We start from the raw sequence: 20,335 nt of genomic DNA, 5'->3' as shown, positions 1-20,335 counted from the left end.
GGCACCTTTCTAAATGCTCTGGATGTATTATTTTTAGGGCTGTCAAAGTTAACGCGATAACGCGTTAACACAAATTTGTTTTAACGCCACGAATTTCTTTAACGCATTAATGCAATCGAGGCTCAATTTTAAAGCTAGAGTGAAGATACTGGTATCATATGAAGCTAGAAAAACCTAAGGAATCCATTGGGACCAACCATGTCACACTAGCTAAGGAGGTGAAATAACGCTCCAAACTTGAGCTAAATTTTGGCGAGGAACAACTGGCATGGCCCTTTTCAAAGGGGGTCCTTTGACCTCTGACCTCAGGATATGTGAATGAAAATGGGTTCTATGGGTACCCACGAGTCTCCCCTTTAATCACATGCAGTTTGGGGCAAGTCATAGTCAAGTCAGCACACTGACACACTGACAGCTGTTGTTGCCTGTTGGACTTAAGTGTGCCATGTTATGATTTGAGTATATTTTTAATGCTAAATGCAGTACCTGTGAGGGTTTCTGGACAATATTTGTCATTGTTTTGTGTTATAAATTGATTTCGAATAATAAATATATATATACTGTACATTTGCATAAAGCCATCATATTTGCCCACTCCCATGTAGATAAGAGTATTAGATACTAATAATACGATTAATCATTGACAATCATGCCATTAATCGCAATTAAATATTTTGATCGATTGACAGCCCTAAAAAATATTCGTCTACATAAAAATGTTGTAAATACGACCTTTAAACCAAGTAACAAACAAAGGAGTGCACACTAGTTATGCAGATTTAATATTCAAAAAGCTAACAAAAGATGTTTTTTGATACATTTCCACTTATTTGGTCTTAAATAGAGCTCTGAGCAACACTGTACAGCAATGAGAGGGAAGTTTCTGTTGAGTCTTGCCCCCTCTAGTGGTCGGCTGTGTTACTGAGCTCGATAACATTACAAATGTAGATGAAAAAGTGCTTCAACTATGTTCTCATCAACATTTTATATATGAAAATATATAACCTGGAGTGTTGTATAGCAATGTTAAATAACACTTGAGTGTAATACATTCGTTTGAGCATAAAAGTGCCCATCCAGGAATATTATGGGTAAAATCTCAATTTCATACAAATGGGGATTTCTGCAGCGTTCCATTAATAACAAATACAGATCAAAACGATAACATCATACATAAGCCTCTATCAGCTCTTGTACCAGGACGGCAGGACAATTGAAAACATGTCAGCCATCCCTAAAACATACTCAAAGCTGTTCATAGAGCACCATGGCACTACAATTGGTGTCCTCCACAACAGAACTGCTTTTTGTCACAAATTATTAAAGAAAAAACGTGGCTCGGTGCTCAAACTTCTTTCAGTGAAGCTCTAATTTCAAAGCAGCAACATGTAAACATCCCGTCTGAATAGGCAGCCCTTTCCAACTCACTACTGGTTTTTAAATAGAAAAATAAATGTGACATAATCTGCATTAGTGAGGCTCTGTGTGTCCATACTACATTCACTCTGTATTGCATATAGAGTCCATAAATTGAGGAGTGTGTTAAGAGGCACTATAGGGAGGCCTCTTTGGTTGTGTTGGGACTTTGGCCGGGGACTGGACTGGATGGGACGGAGTTCTCCGGACTCCCAGGAGTCCGTATGGTACTTTTCCGCTTCCCGTTCCGCACAGTGAGTTCCTCTTTGGGTTTGAACGTCAGAGGCACAAAGCCGTCTGCATCTGCCACGAGTACAATCCACAATGGACCTGGATAAAAATAGCAAAAGACGATTAGCATAAGCATGTTTTTCTATACATCTGAGATCTGTTTAATTATCAAATGAAGTGTTAAACCAAACACCAAAATGTAATTTGTGACAGCTATTACCTGCTACTGTGTCTCGGTTTAGGACAGTTACACACTACGCTCATTAAATAGCAGTAAGCTGCTTTTGTTTAAAACCTCATAATCTGACCTAGGCTTTTAATCACCTCCAATTATAGCTTATGCGTGGTAACAGAACAGCAATGCTAGAATGTGTTGTCTAAGATTGTACAATAAAATATGAGGTTCTTTATCAATTAAAATGCATCCTGAATGGGTAACTTGAAATTTAAAAAAAAGTTAAAAAGAGTAACTGCAGAGAGTTCGATTTGGACAACCTATCTATCGGATGACTTCCAGGTGACCTCACGTGGGAAGCCCATCACACCAACTGGTTTAAAACACTCACAGGTGGGAGAACTTCTCAAGAAGCCTGCAAAGAGTTTCCTCTAAGTAGTTTTAACTTATTAACCCAGTACACTTTGTCACAACATGGTTAATCTCACAGGCAAGAAGAGGGCAGCTTTGTAATAAAGACAATCCAATTTTAAAGGTGCTCCATATGATATCCAGAGCATTAATATAGCAGCAAACAACTATTTGCTATGTAAAGATATAGTGGAGTAATGTCTACCTGAGCAGAGAATTAAGTCACTCCCTTTATGTGACGACCAACGGCGTCGTCGCGGAAGAGTAGCGCCCACCCTCCTTAGCCGGTTAGCTGTGAGTCGCGTATTTAGCACCTTTATGTTTTAAATGGACCTATGACACCAAAATGAATGCCTAGGAAGTGCAATTTAAAAGAACAGAAAAAATGGCTGCACATACCATACATCATCTCCACTATAGTTAGGTTGAAGAGGTCTTGAAGGACGCGCAGACACAGCTTCCCATCACACAGCAGCACTGGCCTCCGCTCATCGATGAACACGTTTTCCGATAACTGCTTCTGCACATGCACAAAGAAGGACAGAGTAAAGAAAAGAGAGACAGTCAGCCATCAGGAATGAATCAAATAAGTCCAGCCAAATGCTATTATAACAAACTCTTGATCTGATATGTGACAATTAAACACGGCAGAGTTACAGAACACATTAAACGATTCCAGGTATTTCAGTTGTGTTGTGCTTAAATGGTAAATTCCCGCTGATTAAGCTGTTTAAGCCTCTCATGTAAAAGCTGCTCATGACAGAGATTGTAGAAAGAAAGTGATCTCCTCCTCTCTAGCTAGGGTTATTAGCCATGCACAGTCAAAAACAAATACACAGATGAAATGCAGTGAGTAAAACCGTACCTGACATGTGACATTGACGTAGGGGGGTTCACAGGCATTGGGGTAGACGCTCAGGGCCTTCTTGCCATTCTGGGTATAATCTCTGATTTCTGTCAGGCACTGCTGTACTTCTGAAAAGCGCGTAAAAAGCCTCTCCATGTTGTGAACGAGCTGCTCCAGGGCGCGATCCCTGGCGGGGGGCAATGCCTTTTCGGGCATAGGCAGCGTCGGGTCCGTGTGGAGCTTGTCCGACGACTCGAGGCGAGGAGAGCTGGCCCGGCTGGAGTCTCTGCTGGCGTGGCCGGCCACCGCCAGGCTGCTCATGCGGTTGATGTGGTCCATGTCGAAATTCTCCACGGTGATGGAGGAGGAACTGGACACGACTGATGCTCGGTCGGAGAAGTCAACAGAGCTGGTGACGGGGCTGAGATCGCTGCTCCTTACCTCCTCCACCAGCCTACGCCTGTTGCTCGGTGAACGAACAACCCCCCCTCCAGGTAGCATCAACTCCTTTATCCCTGGGCGCTCCCTGTCGTCTTTAGATAGGTGCTCCGAGTGCCTCCTAATCCCTGCACAGAAATTAGAAGTGGACTCATGGTTGTGAGCGGAGGGGGATGGTGTGATAGCTCCATCGAGCATCAGCTCTTTGGCTAAGAGCCGAAGGATATATTTATCCGTGTTAGACGATGGAAGGAAGGCAGGTTCGTTGGACTTCTGCTTGCCCACCATCAACAGCAGCATCTTGTCGTTGAGGAAGCAGACCCCTTTGGGCCTCTCGTTCGTCTGCAGAGAGATCTGCTGAATGTTTGGCATGGCAGAGGCTGTGATGCGATACACGAGCACCATGTTGCAGGTGTTGGAAGCCACCGCAACTGTGGAACCACGTGGGTCAAAAGCCACAATGTCTGGGACCAAAATCCCCGGGATGCTGACTTTGCGGCTGGTGGTGACTTTACGCTCGTAGGTGACCAGGATGAGGTGCGAGGAGTCCTGGCCGGAGCCCGTCAAGGTGTCTCTGCGACGCAGGTGAAGAAGGGGGCTTGGGTCAGAGCGGCGGTGCCTCGCCAGGAGGTGGGTGAGGTCTAAAGGGCCTGGGCTGGGGGTGTAGGACCTCTCTGATTCAAAAGATCTTCTTCTCGAGTCCAGGAGGCTGTCTTCTTCTGACATGACCGAGCCGTGGCTCTGCAGGGACTCAACCTCTGACGACATGTCAAAAGCCATGCCGGCATTTAACCCACAGAGTTTGTCCAGAGGCAGCTCCGTAGACACAGCTACTTGAGCCTCCCCCGTGGGCTCGATGGCACAGATGTAGCCTCCCACATCAAAGATGGGGCAGAAAGAGCAGGCCACCAGACCCTTCTGGATGTCATTCCAGACGTAAGAGTGAAGAGAGCTTCCTATAGCCACCACAAGACGTGTACCATCCTTAGTCCAGCATGCACAGTGGATAAGTCCACTACCTTTGATGTCCGCTTTGGTTCTCCTGTTGTCCACCCTGACTGAAAACAGAACGGACGTGTCCTTCTTGGTCAACACCGCCAAGATGTCCAGTTTAGGATGCCACACGCAGCCTTGGGCGAGCAAGGGGAAAGGCTCGCTCATCTCGCAGGTCTGAGTGCACAGCAGCTTGTTCTGCTCAGTCGCACTGAGCTGCAGCTGCCACACGGTAACATGTTTCTTGTGCTGAACAGCCAGCAAGGCAGGGGAGTCGTGGCAGCACAGCGGGCCCCAGAAGAGTCCGAGGACGTGCTCAAACTGCCCGATGATGTTCGTGTCCCCAAAATTCACCTCGCCGTTGATGAGGAAGAGAGACGTCAGGCAGACCTGCTTGCCGTCCGTCCATGCTACCCCGTGCACGGGGTGGATGGCTTGGTGCAGAGTGTTGAGACCCGTCCGAAGCAGCTTTGCCTTACCAAGATCCATCCTGGCAGGTGTGAAGAAGCTTGTTCAAAGAGGAAAAAGAAACTCAGAAAGTTAACATTGATGACAGAGACCGGTATATGGTCTGAGTGGGTCCTGCACTCCTGTAGCTATTGTTGCCTATGCCTATACCTATGGAGATTAAGAATAGCAAAAGCCTCTCGTGTCTCCTTCCAAGTACATGCCTTAATCTCTTCTGCCTGAGCTGGGGCAGCGGTGACGAACACTTATAGCTGCTTACGCCTGAATGACCTTAACAACACACCGGTCCTGTTAGGACCTCAGGGTTTATAACAATACTATGTGTTGCGTAGGAGTGTCTAGTCACAGCATTTCCTCTTTTAGACGTGGTGAAACTGTCATGATAGATTTGAGTCAATTAGGTCGTCCACATTCTTCATTAGATGTCAACAGAAGAAGACACATTAAGAAAATGTTTTTTTTTTAAATGAGTCATTCACAATTGACAATTTTAATACTGGAGCACATTAACTTGGATATGTAAAACATTATAGATAGATAGATAGATAGATAGATAGATAGTAACTTTATTGATCCCGAGGGAAATTCAGGTTTCCAACATAACAGTTCCATAGTGCAAAAACATGTTAGTAAAAAGGCAGTAAAAAAGTTAGTAGTGCAAAGTACAAAAAAATATACCAGATATAAAAATACAAGGAGATGAAGAAAAACTCTTAAAACTGAATATAGTGCAGGGTAACAGCTGTGATACACGACTATTAAAAAAGTGAATATAGTGCAGAAGAGACTGTTAAACATGAGTTTAGTGCAGGTAACTCCAGTAGCTTAGTCTATGAAAGTGCACTGTGTGCATTATTATCTATATAATATAACTGTATGGAGAGGTTATAGAAAATAACAAGATACTCATTTACTGAGGAGAGGTTATATTATGTGGTTAAAATGTGACATTTATACACTTTTACCACCATTATGAGACGCACAAGTTTTTTCCCAAGTCATACTCACTGTTATCATCATTATACAGCATGTAACACTAGTGAGCTAACAGTAAGCTAAGACTTTTCCATAAAATTCAACACAAACTATGTACTATTACTCTTCACGTACCTTATAAAAGCACAAACATCTCATGTGGAGTCCGTGTGAAGCCCTGAAAGCGACGTTTCCGTCTATTAAATCACGTTTTTTTTACAGTTGAAAATGTGTATGAAATATTCATTTTCTATTTGACCCCGGAAGCAAAACCATGACTGTCGTTATACCGGTGCATTATGGGATATGTAGTTGAATCGTAGTGGTCTTTGTTTTTTGTCGTTTTGCTCGCTCGGGGGCGCTGCGTGTGTGTCCAAATGCAGGGCAATTTAAGGGAACAAAAAAGAGCGAAATATTTACTATATTAAAAAAAGAATAAAGCTAACGTTAAGCAGAAAATAGAAAAAATGGCATAAGACTGATGTGAAACTTACTCTCCGCCGTGTGGCGCAAGTATTTCACAAAGCTGAAGACGGCGTACGTGCCGTAGTTGAAGATCTCGACGCTGTCTCAATACAAAAAATATCTTTGCTGTCCCATAGTTGGTTGTAGTGATGGGAAATCCGGCTCTTTTTAGTGAGCCAGATCATTTGGCTCAGCTCACCAAGAAGAGCCGGCTCTTTCGGCTCCCAAACGGCTCTTCATTTGACCACTTCTGTCTTTTATAGTTCAGCCAAATTTAGCACTGTTTTGACCTATGATTGGTATGTGTGCACATATATCACTTAAATTATTCAATATAATTATACTAAACCTTATAATTTCCAAAGTACCATAATTTGACATGCTGCTTCGCTTCCGACTGTCACTCATCTTGTCTGCTTTTCGCGCACTGCACCGCACTCCACTCTCTTTCTCTCCTCCTCTTCCTCCTGATGTGTACCTGTAGACTGTCAGCGCGCCGCGCACCCCAGCCCTTCCCTGCTTGATGGTATGATACTTGTCTGTCATCACCTGATTGGTTGCACGGAAGTCATTAACACAACATACATGGTACGTATCCACAGAGGCGTTTTTTATCGCGAGGGGACGCGACGCTTCCCAACATTGGACGCTTGTTGGGCGGTCACTAGACATAAGGCTGTCCCCACCTGATTGGACTAACGCTTTCCCTCCGTGGGCTGCTGTTCCCAGCTCTCAAACCGGAAAAAGTATGGAGGCTCGTTTGGAAACTTTCTTCTCTTATTTCACGAAAATAGTTCACCGAAATGTGTTTCTGAAAACATTTGAGGCGAGAAATAAGCCATGCTGTTGCTGAATCTGTGTTTATTTTGGATCAACAACGTTTATTTTAAAAGATACTCGGGAGTTTCGAGAGGCAGCGAGTCGCGTCGGACGCTCGTGATTTGCATAAAGTAGACTGGCCCTCAACTTTATGCAAATGAGGAACGGGCGTTGTGACGCTCCGTTTCTCGAATCGCGACGCCACACAACCAGAATGCATTGCACGGCTGCTTAACTAGGACAATGAATGGGGAGCGTGGAAAGCACTGAGCCTGTGGACACGTACCATTATCGTTCACTTATAAGAGCCGGCTCTTTACTACGACTCGTTCTTGACGACACATCACTACTTGGCTGCAGCTCCGGGTCGGTGGTGGTGGTCGGTTAACGTGAATGCATGATATTTCCACCGATCATATAGCCGCACTTGTAGTCTGCAAAACGGGCAACATTGGCTGTCGAAACGGCTTTTTAAGCTGTATGTTTCAGAGCACATTTTTTGTGAAGTAGCCCACTGTAGTGCGACCATGGGCGTGGATGTCGAGACAATATCTCCCGGTGATGGTAAGTTGATTTATCCGCTATGTGGGTGCTTTCATGCGGGGCTGCTGGTGGTGGTGGTGGTGGTGGTGGTGGTGGGGCTCGGTAGTTAAATATCAAGATAATCTACACAACATGTCAAGTTCAGTGTGTGGTAGTTTGCTTGATAGATAGGTTGCAACTAAAAATAGTGTTATTGATATTATTAGAGGTCTGTAAAGCCTATTATTATTATTATAGTTATTCATCATCACTGACGCCTGCACCGCATCTTTCTAGAACTCTCCACACTTTACATTACTGTAGCAACTCATAACCTAATAACTGGGCATAATATAATAATTTAAATGTAATAAAAGCTCCTAATGTAATAAACTCAGGGCATAATGCAATATTTTATATTTATTTATATTTTTTCATAAAGTAATAAGTTATTACATTATGAGAACATTATAAACTTAGCAAAAAAAAATGACGAATAATGTAATAAAGTCAGCAATGTAATAATAATTAAAAAAAAAGAGTACTCTCCTTGTATTCTTAAACCATAGGAACCCTCTAGTTTTACATGACACAAGTGGAGTAGATAACTTAAAGCAACTGTCTGTTTGGTCTAGAGGACATTTTCATCAATCAGTTGATGAAGCCTCTTGGATGTGAGACTACAAGATATCCAGTGACTTGGACAAAAGGAGAACCTTTACAGAGATGATGCTGAATACTGGTATACTGGTGATTCTTAGCATGTGAAATAATTGTTCAATATATAATTATTCCAGTTCTTCAGTACTTTTTTTGGGGGGTATGGTAACCCTTCTTACATTACATTAAAGGGACTGTTTGTAAGAATCAGAAATGCTTGTTTACAGCGACACCTGTGGCCGTTAAGTCAACGAAAGTCAGCGTCGGGCTCGCGCTTGTGCTCGCTCTACATAGACATGAACGAGCATCGCTCAAAACAGTGAGGCGACACACGTCAGCTAAAACCACAATATCACTCTATATTTCACCTGCTTGGCAGTAATGTTAGCCGACCAGACGGAGGTCTCTCCATGAATCACTGCTGATCCTAGTGTTGGCTTTTCCTGCTTCAGCCTCCCGACCAGGAACAGGGAAGACATCCGCACCTGGTCGGAGATGATAACGTTTCTCGCTGCAAGTTAGGGTTTACAACTGAGAGATTGTCAGGGTCAGCATGAGAGATATTGATACTAGGGCCTGAATAAGGGCCAACATGAGGGACAGTATCGGGATCTGCATGTGAGGCCAGTCTGAGGGACTGCAGTGAGGTACAGCATTGAGATCAGTATGAGATACAGTAGTTAGACCAGCGTGAGGTACAGTATTGATGATTGTTACCTAAATGGTTTGCTGCTTGGATCAGCTAACAATTACAGTAACTGGAATAAATATGTATTGAAAAATTATTTCACATGCTGAGAATCACCAGTATATTAACTTCAGCATCATCTCTGTAAAGGTTCTCATTTGTCCAAGTCACTGGATATCTTGTAGTCTCACATCCAAGAGGCTTCATCAATATGGAACTGATTGATGAAGATGTCCTCTAGACCAAACAGACAAAGTCCACTTGCTTTAAAGTATCTACTCCACTTGTGTCATGTAAAACTAGAGGGATCCTACGCTTTAAGAAGACAAGGAGAGTACTCTTTTTTAAAATGTGCTGAATTTATTACAGTATTCATCTTTTTTTTGTGCTAAGTTCATAATGTAATAACTTATTACGTTATGAACAAAACTGTTATTATGTTATGCGCTCAAGGTTTTATTACATTTAAGTGCTGATTATTACATTATGAGCGTTTATTACATTTAAATTATTACATTATGTGCAGTTATTACGTTATGCATTTCTACAAATGCTTTAACTCTGACAAGCTTAATCTGCAAGTCTCTTCAAATTGAGAATTTGCTCACAATGTAACTGAGATTTGGTGATCAGGATAAAGATAAGTTCAGTTTAGGTAGACTCCTCAAGGCTTATTTCTCTCTACTATCACATTCAGTGGCGTTTGATAGCCCCTTGCGCTGGAAAAAGAAGCCTCCAGGCTAAAGGTTCAAAATGTGGATGAGACTAACTCGCATATCTAACTTCAAGGCATAAGGACGGTTTGGTATTTCTGCCTTGAACACCTCACCAGACTTAACCCAGTCATTGTTAATCTATAAAACAAGCCAGACATGTTTCTAACCCTTGTTTTCTCTCTCTTCTCAACAGGAAGAACATTTCCAAAGAAGGGCCAGTCATGTGTTGTTCATTACATAGGTAACTGACCCTTTCTTTGCTTCTGGGAAACCAGACGTTTTTCATGTCTCCTCATTGAGAGAGGAAATTGGCTCTGGTTTGCGTGTTTTTGACAATATCTGGAGCTCAGTTTGCAGCCCAGCTCTCACACTGTACACAGTCTGCCAGACATGTATGCACCTGTGTGTCGCTTAAAGTTTCAAAGATGAGGTAGGAGCAGACACCGCACCCAGAAAACATAATATTTCTTTTGCTTTGTAGGAGGAACTTAGTGTCTTGCGGTGTCAATGCCACTTTTAGAGACTGTTGGAACTTGCACAATGCACAAAGATAGAATACACATGTGCACACACGCAGACACACACATGCTTTCCTGTTTGTCTCCTGTCAGATTGCCCAATTGTGAGGCGGGGCGGCAAGACGCTGAGACGTTTGGGAAATAAATTTGGGTTATTCGGTGCCCCGGGGTTGGCAGTCCAGACAACTAGGTCAGACAGAAAGTAAACAAAACCTAGTTCACAGTCATCAGTCTGTCTGAGTATCTGTTATTACATGGCCAGAAAAGCTACCGCACACTCCCTGGCTAAACAGGTTTGATTGTGTGCGAGTGTTGTTGTACTGTATGTGAATGTGTATGGCCAGCTCTTGCTTGTCCCTGATGCAGTAGATTTCCCATCCATCATTTAAAGTGGGTTCACGTGGTTGTCTTTTTAATCTGTTACAACATTAATTATTTGGCTTCTTTGACTTTCTTAGTATTTAGTTTCATAGAAGAATTTCCCCTTTGTTCGACTAGTGTGTGTGTGTGATGATAGTCAGGCCTAGATAACAAATGTTGTGTTGTTCTTTTTGGGACAGTGGAAAAAGTAACCAGATTTCCCTTTGGGCCTGATCTCTGCAGAGATACAGTACATCCCGGTTTGGAGTCTTGCATAGTGAGGGTCTGTTAGTCACTCGCTCTTTGTCTGGTGGCTCTGATTCAGTCTACCTACCATTATTTGGTTTGCAAAAGCAGAGAATGTGTTTTAGTCTCCATCTGTACCTCAACCAACACTCTGGGGTTGTACTTATTGTGGATCTTGAGCTCCATTGTTATAGTCACATCTGTTTTCTGTAGTACGCATCACCTCCCTGAATGGAACAAAACTGGCCACAGTGTCCTGTCTGTTACCAGGACTTTTTGTGTGCATTCCAATTCCCATTCTACCATACTATTTTAGTATGAAAGAAAAAGATTTAATATGTTAAAAAAAATACCGGGATATCCTACTGCATCTGGTCACATTTTGCAATATGCAAAAATGATAAAAGTGGTGTTCATTTGTGGTGATTATCTTGCTGAACAAAACGTGTATCATAAACGTGAGTTTGCCACAGAGTTTATTTTTCTGCAATAATCTAAAACACTTTTTTTTTTTTAGGCAACCAATGCAATGTTAACTTCCTGGTTGGTCTACAAAAATATGTCATCCCTTGAGTACTGTATATGAGCAAGAGGGTCAAAGCTCAAGGCGCAATGTTATGACGAAGTAGTATGTCCCAATTGTATGCATACTGCATGCAACAGTACGTACTTTGTAAGGGCAGCTGCAGTACGTACTAAAAGTAAAAAGAAAAAGTTTGAGATTTGGAACGCAGTCCTTGTTTTCCCTTTTTCGACTCACAGGATTTAGGTTACCCATGAGCTCCCGGTATCTTGGCAGTGATGGCACACAAAATGCAGAGTTACGCCAAAGCAGGTTGGCCAATGTAACACAAAAAGAGCTATAGATGTGTGTTATTGTATCAGCAGGGGAAACGCGTTGGCAGTGGAAAAAGAATGTGCCGGTATTTAAAAAAGGAACACCACCCAAATTCTAACATGTTATATCCATGGCCTAGTAAAGTTCAGTCAATATTTGTGAACATGAGCTACTCTCTCTCAAAGCCAGAAACCAGAGAAGTAAGTCTCAGACTTGTGATGTCATAGGGTATAATGTCTGGAATGTCTGCTCCACAGACAATGAAAAGAGAGGTCTTAGATAATAGGAATAACATGTATGAATTTTTGAAAATGGGTGTACTTCCCCTTTAAAGTCAGAGCTGCACACCGCGTGAAAATAAGACCTTAGTGTTGAACACAAGCCAGGAGATTAGCTTAAGAATGTGGTTTTCTTAGAGAAAATTAGAGCATTGGTATTGTAATAAGTAGTGTTAGATGTACAGTATGTACCTCACAGTAAGTAAGGCATGTATGCACCTGTCAGCAAGTCACACATTATATAATAATGAGGTATTTCTCATTGTATTTAATTTCCTCTACATTTTTTGTTGTGTATAATTTAACAGGCGAAAAAGGTAATCATAGAACAAGATGAAATAATTTTCTATCTGTGGGTTAGTTAGCCTGGAATTTGTATGAAAGCTAAACTTAATGAGGATTTAAGACAACACTTTTCAGGTCAGTAGGCGGAAGTAAAGACAGACATTAACCCACATTTGTTTTATTTAAAAGCTCAAATACAAGATTAGTCCAAGATCTGATGAAGAGATAGTACTGGTAATAGAGGTTAGCTGTAGATCTGGGGCTCAAGCCTTTTCCAAGTCCTCCAGCTGGGCTGGCTGTTAGTGCAAAACCACAGACTGCACCCTCCACTGCACCGGTGTTAGTTTTCCAGATAGCAGAGCTAAGAGAAACCATAAGGGTGGGAAGAGAGTGATTTCCCAACACATAATGGGATTGGAAACCACTCTGTTTCCAGCATTTAACATTAGGGAGACTCTCTCACTCGCTCACTGCTCTACCTTTTTGATCCTCAGTTTCACCTTTGGGATTTTAAACATGCAGACACACACATGCCAGAGCACAGAGACACACAGATATGTAAGTGAACCCACCCTTCCTCCTCTCTGACTCTGGTGGGAGTTGCGGTCGCCCAAATTAGCAGAGTGCTCATTGCCACGAGGCAGGTAAGGGCTCTCTCTGGCTTGGACAAAAATAATTAGGAGAGCTGCTCACTCTTTCACACGCAGTCTTGTTTCTGTCACGATATCGGACTACGAGTCTGTTCACAGAGCAGCAGCAGCTCTATCTGTAGCACAGACAAGCAGTCTGGTGGTGGGTCAAATTGGCCTGAGACCTGTTATCCTCTATGGATTAACTTTCACTGGCCTTGCTAGGCCTTCACACATGTAAACACTGGGCTAAGTTACAAATATATATGACTGACCATAGGCTGTATATACACAGTATGAAGTGAACGTAGTCACCGTGACGTTACCCATTGGTTTGTGGACTGACATTTTGAAGCCTCAAGTTTGGCATTTTGGCTGTCGCCATGTTGGTTTCTTTGCAACCAGAGGTGACACGAGAGGGTGGAGCTAAGTACAACCGAACGCTGAATAACACATTTTTAGGTGACCAAAATTTGAACAGTAATTTTTATGAACTGAAAACACACTGTGAAAGGGTTAAAGTTGTAAAACGAAAACACGGACAGACCGGACAACGCCGTGGTAGCGACCTGTCAATCACAAAGTAGTCACGCCCTAAAGCATACCCTGCTTTATGGTCTATTTGACTCTAAACGGGAGCATCATTTACTAAATGAACATCATGCTGTATTGAAGAAGACTTGAAACTAGCGATTGAGACCATAAACTCATGTTTACAATGTTTACTGAGGTAATAAATCAAGTGAGAAGTAAGGTCATTTTCTCATAGACTTCTATACAATCAGACTTCTTTTTGCAACCAGAGAAGTCGCCCCCTGCTGGCTATGAGAAAAAAATGCAGCTTTAAGGTGCTTCCGCATTGGCTTCACTTTTTCAGACCAAGGAGTTTCCCACTGTGACTGACCATTGGCTTGAAAAGCTAATGGTAAACTGCCTGATTCAAAGGCAGATCATAGATTTGAAGAGCTGTTATGGGTTTAGAGGCTTCCGTTCCCTGTTTTTTGCGCCAGGCTGAGCCAGCAATCCTTCAATCGCATGCTCGTTTCTCCCTGTGAGTCTCACAGAAGGAAGAAAATGAAAGCAGATCTGATATCAATCAATATGAAGAAAACTACAGCAGCCTGCGGGTTTCCGTGATTATTCAAGTTTGGCACCAGGCTATGACGATAAACAGCCTCATCGGTCTCCACTGACAAAAGACACGTGAGCTTCGGGAGCCACAGGCTTACTGGATATGATGTCATGCCTAAATGTGGACATCATTCCTTACCATGTTTGAGCTCCGGACTTCACCGTGAAACATGCCGAAGCCGCGACCTAATGGCTCTCAGCGTGTGCGACACAGAAATAGATAGACACGGGGTCGTGTGTCAGGAGATGAAACAAACTCGCCTTCCAAGGGAGAATGTTGTGATTGAATGCCGCGGTTAAGTGTTCAATCCCAACATTGTAGAGTTAAAGAAAAGAGGTGACATACAGCTTTCAAATTAGGACAAAAAAAATCAGCTTGAGCTTTTGTTGAATTATGGCCCCCAGGTGTCTTGGTGGGGAAACGCCACATCATTCAACATTGAGTTGTATTTGACCTTTTAACAGCTTATAGAGAGTCCTTTAAGTGCCCCTACAGAGAAGATGGGAGTGGAGGATATGTGGAGAAATATGACAGCGGTGTTATAGCACATAAATAATTATCCAGCAAACCCCGCTGGTCCAGGACACCCCATGTCTAATAATGATAGGATTAGAGTAACTTTTGAGTCACTGGTGAGGATGATTTTCAGGCTGTCCGTGCTGCAGCAGTAAACTTGCTCCTAAAACTCCTAATAACACATCGCACCTGCTCCCAGTTTGTCTCGATATATTAATGAAGCATGAGCACCATGTTATTCCTTCCATTGAGACATGCATGCTCGCAGCTGTGAAACGCGGCAACGCATATAAGTTTGTCGTAGACAGATAGCTTTTACACGCATCTCATTTCATCCACACTTGGGCCAAGGGCGGGTTTGGGGTAGGGGGGAGGGGGTGTTGTTGTGCTGGCAGCCGTCCTAGACAGGGGGGGTTGAGACAGGATACAGTAAACTGAGTAAAAATAACCCCACCCCTGTGCACCACAGATTTTTTTTTGCAGATCTAGCCAGAGCACTACCAAGTGAAAGCCTTTCACGAGGAGAGAGTCTGGGAGTCAGCCTCAGGAAGGGACAAGGCCCTGCTTTATTTTTGCAGAGACCCCACCCGTGCTTAGCTGTCCAAAGAGTGATAACGGAGCACTGATACATGTGGGGCGGAGGAGTACTTCTGGATGTTTTTCCTTTCCTACAAGATACAGTCTGACAGTGGAACATGCATGCACCTGTTTAGCTTTGCTCTCTTTGTATACTGTATATCTTTTAACAAGAACTGAAGGTAGCATAGAATATAACACAATGCATTACCATGCTGTAACTCAGGGAAATATTGGGATCCACATCTCTCTGCTGTGTGTTTGTTTCCACAGGAAACAAGAAACAGGTGGTGTTTTCTTTCTCAAACTGTTTTTTTAGCCGGTTGCCAGTGTGTACCACAGTCCACGTTGCTCACCAACAAGAGTGTTACGTTTTCTGGTGTAGGCTTTTACACCAGCAGTCTTTGAATAGACACCTCAACCAATCAGTAAGACTAATTAGAAGGGATATCATAATACCAGAAATTTAGTTGTCAATACCAATACCAGTGAAACTTCATGATTCTCGATACCAATTCGATACCACGGTACGAAACAAAAGTAAAACAATAAATCCCATGTACGTCATGTTTTTTTGTTAGGAAGTTAAAAGGTCACAATTCCCCCTCTATTATCTATTTTATATTGATTTGAAAACATCTCCTTCAAACAACTCTATTTATTCAAGTTTCTCAGAATTTTGGCATAGACTTGGTACCGAAGTATCGGTTCTCTTGACATCCCTACTAATTAGTGCAATGCCCAGGATATGATCCCTCACTGGCTTCCCACCCTTGAACATTGCCAATCCGTATTTCCTTGCAATTTGCAGCCTCCGCTGCCAGAAACTGAAACGGCTTTTCTGCAGATGACTGTAACTCGAATGCCCTGTAGCAGGTGGCATTTGCCTCGGTGTGTGCACTTGATGACTCCACGGTTGGACCGAGCTACTGTGATTCTTGGAAATGATGGACCTACTAAGTTTAGGGGGAATGAAAGGGGAGAAGCAGTACAGTACCGACATTCATATGACTAGATGACTGCAGTGAGCGCACAACTTTAAATGCCAAGTATTCACACTTCTGAATTACGACAGAGAAAGATACAGTAAAGCAAAAAGGACTGTCACAGAGCAACCTCCAAAATGCAAGTGGATGTTGTGGAAAGTTTTTGCATGACGCCACTTTGACTCGCTGCTGCGTGACTAGTTTTAAAAAGCTAATCATTCATAATAGGCGTTGTGGATAAAATCTTCAATCATGGTATGTCATTTTTATATCAGAATAATGATATATAACATAATGTGCATTTTGTGGAAACTCAATTGACGAAGAATTTGTAGATAAAATAACATTTGCTTTTGTCTAATGCAGGGAATTAAATACCTGACAGATCAAAGTAGGGCTGGGCAATATGACGATATATATCGTCAATGCAATATAAAAATGTTAAATATATTTTCTATATGGTTTCTATCGCGATATAGGCTAAGCTTATATTTATTTATCTTTTTCTCTATAATTTCACTTAAAACGGTTATGTTCATTTTGTACTCAAGTTCTTAAAATGAGAAAATACTCAGTACTTTTCATTTGTCAAGTATTTAATTCACACAGGATTATACAAAAATATGCATGTGGTTATTTCATATAGACTACTTATTACCAGAAAACATGCTATTTCGCGATATATATCGTTATCGAGAAATTATCTATATTGGAATATAAGATTTTGACCATATCACCCAGTCCTACATCAAAGTACTTCATCAGATTAACGCTGTAAATCCAATATTGCCATTAAAAACTCATAAAAAATTATTTGCATCATTGATCACGATGGACTTATGTAACCAGATTCATTCATTCATTTCCCACACTGAATGGTCTACTACTGACTTCTTATAAATGTATTACATAAATTATGTGTTTCTCCCAGACAGCTAGGTATAAAGTAGGATATTGACACTCTCATATATTGGTCTCTTTATTCAGATTGAGACTAATAGTGTACGAAACATTAGACAAATTCATGCTCATTGTTTTGGTGACTATGCTAATCTTTGTTTGTCGGTGCCCTTTGCATCACATTAGTTGTAAAATCTAGTGGAGGTCATTTAATATGCCCTTCTTTGACAAGCACTGTACTTCGGCTAAGATTCTCTAAAGATTGTTCGCCTACAGTTCAATATTGCTTGTTCCTCAAAGATATGTTGTGCACAGAATGTAATAAACTGCCTCTTCGACTTGCTCTCTTGGACGTCGAAAGGGTAAAAAAAGTTCATTTGAGTCATCAATGTAATACAACATCACTTCAAATGAAATGGGGCTAGTGTCTTTAGTAGTATTTAATGGCCCCAACGGGTCGGTCAGTGTTCTGAAGGAACAGTCCTGCACTGCTCCGCCTTTGTTACCCTTTTCTCCCCGTGGTCTAGATACAGGCAAGCAGTGGCCTAGTTAACTTTAAAAATAATCCACCAAACCAGGCCAATGCTTCCTGATTCACATTCCCTTTGTTCATTTGCGTAATTGAAACAGACCCAAGATCCCGATAAGAAGCCCCGCCAGAATAATTCCTCAGTCTGGAGCCAGAATGACTTTATTCCTTTAATCTTCCAAAACATTAGCCAGTGAGGAAAGGGCGCGCATTGATCTGGCATCGCACTGTGATAAAAGACGATAATGAATTAGGCACAGTATTAGTCATGAGAGCATTTAACTATGCAGATGTGGAAAATAGCCAAGAAAGTCAGTGTGTGTTTAAGACTTTTTGTTTTGTATCAGATGACCAAAATGTGGTAGTTGCTTCACTACTCTCTGAGTTTTGTTAATGTAGTTTCTCTTTGGCAGGTATGCTGCAGAACGGGAAGAAGTTTGACTCCTCCCGAGACAGGAACAAGCCCTTTAAGTTCAAGCTTGGAAAGAGTGAGGTCATTAAGGGCTGGGAGGACGGAGTAGCACAGGTAAGAGAGCAAAGTTAACGCAGCACGTCTTTGACCCTTTGTTGCATAGTTTGCATTGAATGGCTCATTACTGCTATTACTTACATTTGTGATGTTTAAAGGAATCACACCAACCAGATAGTTGCTGCTTTTATTATCGTCAAACTTATATTGTACTGTATGATACAGTAAAGGAGACATCTGAGACTGAAGAGTCAGCAAGAGTCGGTAACATTTCATTTTATAGGTCTGCAAATTTCATTGTAATTAGGCAATAATTAGCAAGTAACCTATTTTAAAAATGTTTTTGAAGTACTGCCAAATTACCCCAATATTTACCTCAAAATCTGTCCAAAACTACTTTATTTTAAATTACTTTACTTTTTCTTGTTTATTATTTAACAAGAAAAAGAAAGAACCACACGGACCTAGGGGAAATTGCCTCTTTTGTGGAGGAGGAATGACTTTTTTTCTAGTAAAGTTATGACTTTATTCTCATAATATTACGACTTTTTTTTCTTGAAATTATATTACTTTATTCTCATTAAATTATGACTTTTTTTCTCGTAATGTTATGACTTTGTTCTCGAAATCTCTCAAAACAAATTTTCTCCTCAATGTGGCCCTAATACTGCGTCATACCCTAGAACCTGAATACTTTGGTCATTTTAAAAAGCTCTAATTATAACAGGGCTCCCCCCCGGGGGCAACCGAACTTTATCCTTTTCACATTGTCTGTGTTTCCTTATCGTCAGTCGTCTGGGTTTCAAATGACTGGTGGAATTTGCAGGAATGCAATTTCCTATTGCAACTGTAAATGTTTGGCTATCAAGTCTCAAGTCATGAATGTAGGATTTTTCCCGAGGTGCTTTAAATTGCATTGCCATGTAGAAATATTATTAAGACAGTGTTAGCTATGATGTATTTGTTATCTCAAGCACATTTTAGGTCGCTGTGTTGAATTTTCTACTCTACTAAAAAGAACCGAAACCAGTGTTGTGTATGGCTTTAAAACAGCATAAAAACAGAGCATCAGCTGCATACTCGGTCATGTTTTCCTTTTCTCCTGTGCTTCAGATGAGCCTGGGCCAAAGGGCAAAAATCACCTGCACACCAGATATGGCTTATGGATTAACAGGCCACCCCGGGGTCATCCCCCCGAACGCCACGCTCATATTCGATGTGGAACTGCTCAAGCTGGAGTGATGCCCGAGGTTAAATACGAAGGGTGAAGCTTAATGAGGCTGCGTTCGCCACAACCTGTTTCCACAGGGAGACCATACTCGGCTCCTGCCTCCCGCCATCCACCTACTTCTTCTTTGATTTCTACAGTCTTCTTTAGTTCAATATTTAAACGTATCTACTGCTGCTTTGTTGTTGCCAACTTGTCATAATAGATCCTGCAAGAAAAGATTGACATGCAAGACTTTTTTCCACACACACCACAGTTTGGTTTCTGTTTGCTATTTTGTTTAATTTCATTTAAAGTTGTAAATTTTGTTGAACCATGAGGAAATCAGTCATCTGGTGAAAAGCCGTACTGCATTGCAATCACAACATATACTGCCTTATAGTTTCAACAACAGAGGAAGGGTACATACGTTGAAAGTACATACTGTAACTTCTGCTCTGTATCTTAACTGGGCATTATATACCACTGTCTGCATTGCCACTTTGATAAGGTTTGTCCTGCTGAATGCTCTGAATGATGTTGCTATGTGTAGTATATTTTATATCCCTCATAAACATTTACTGCAAGTGTACCCTATCCCATATAAACTAATACAATACTGTACAGAACTCTATGAAAGCCATTGCTACTATGACAGTTCATCGACCAACTCTTGAATAAAAATGGCATGTATTGTGTTGAGGAGTCGGTGTACTGTGTGTGATTTATGAGGAGATTATTAAGTGATAATCATGGATGTATTATTAGGTCTTATTATAGATCCATGGTGATAATAGAAAGATTTGCAAAATGAGTTACAGCATGTTTGATGGGATGTTAGACAGGCTTCTCTAGCAACATTGGCTCCTAATGGCAGACTGTATAAAAATGCACACTACACCAACAGTTTAAATTATTCATAGAACTAATAATGAAGTGTATAATGTGACTTGTATCCAGCCAGAGCTGTAATGAAGTTCATACCTCCTTTGCGATGTCTCAGACACTAGCACAGGTGTGCCAAACTCAATTTCACTAAGAG

General features: G+C 41.7%; 3 protein-coding genes across 3 annotated transcripts in view; 1 reads left to right on the top strand and 2 right to left on the bottom strand.

The window, feature by feature from the left end:
• gzf1 (GDNF-inducible zinc finger protein 1) overlaps positions 1-20,335 on the bottom strand; it is a 498,954-nt gene that overhangs the window by 463,710 nt on the left and 14,909 nt on the right. The gene's annotated exons all lie outside the window — the stretch shown is intronic.
• On the bottom strand, positions 1,038-6,234 carry wdcp (WD repeat and coiled coil containing). The gene is made up of 4 exons (XM_074615427.1): positions 6,090-6,234; positions 3,099-5,019; positions 2,633-2,753; positions 1,038-1,746 (listed from the first exon to the last, which is right to left on the bottom strand). Exons 2-4 carry the CDS (start codon positions 4,998-5,000, stop codon positions 1,553-1,555), a joined length of 2,217 nt encoding a protein of 738 aa, XP_074471528.1. The 5' UTR covers positions 5,001-5,019; positions 6,090-6,234; the 3' UTR covers positions 1,038-1,552.
• Positions 7,572-19,998, top strand: fkbp1b (FKBP prolyl isomerase 1B). The gene is made up of 4 exons (XM_074615750.1): positions 7,572-7,802; positions 10,018-10,065; positions 18,031-18,143; positions 19,200-19,998. Exons 1-4 carry the CDS (start codon positions 7,766-7,768, stop codon positions 19,326-19,328), a joined length of 327 nt encoding a protein of 108 aa, XP_074471851.1. The 5' UTR covers positions 7,572-7,765; the 3' UTR covers positions 19,329-19,998.

Source organism: Sebastes fasciatus, chromosome 18, assembly GCF_043250625.1.
Source record: "Sebastes fasciatus isolate fSebFas1 chromosome 18, fSebFas1.pri, whole genome shotgun sequence".
Classification (NCBI taxonomy): Eukaryota; Metazoa; Chordata; class Actinopteri; order Perciformes; family Sebastidae; genus Sebastes; species Sebastes fasciatus.
Note: the sequence above shows the minus strand (reverse complement) of the source record. Positions and strands in the feature narration are given on the sequence as shown.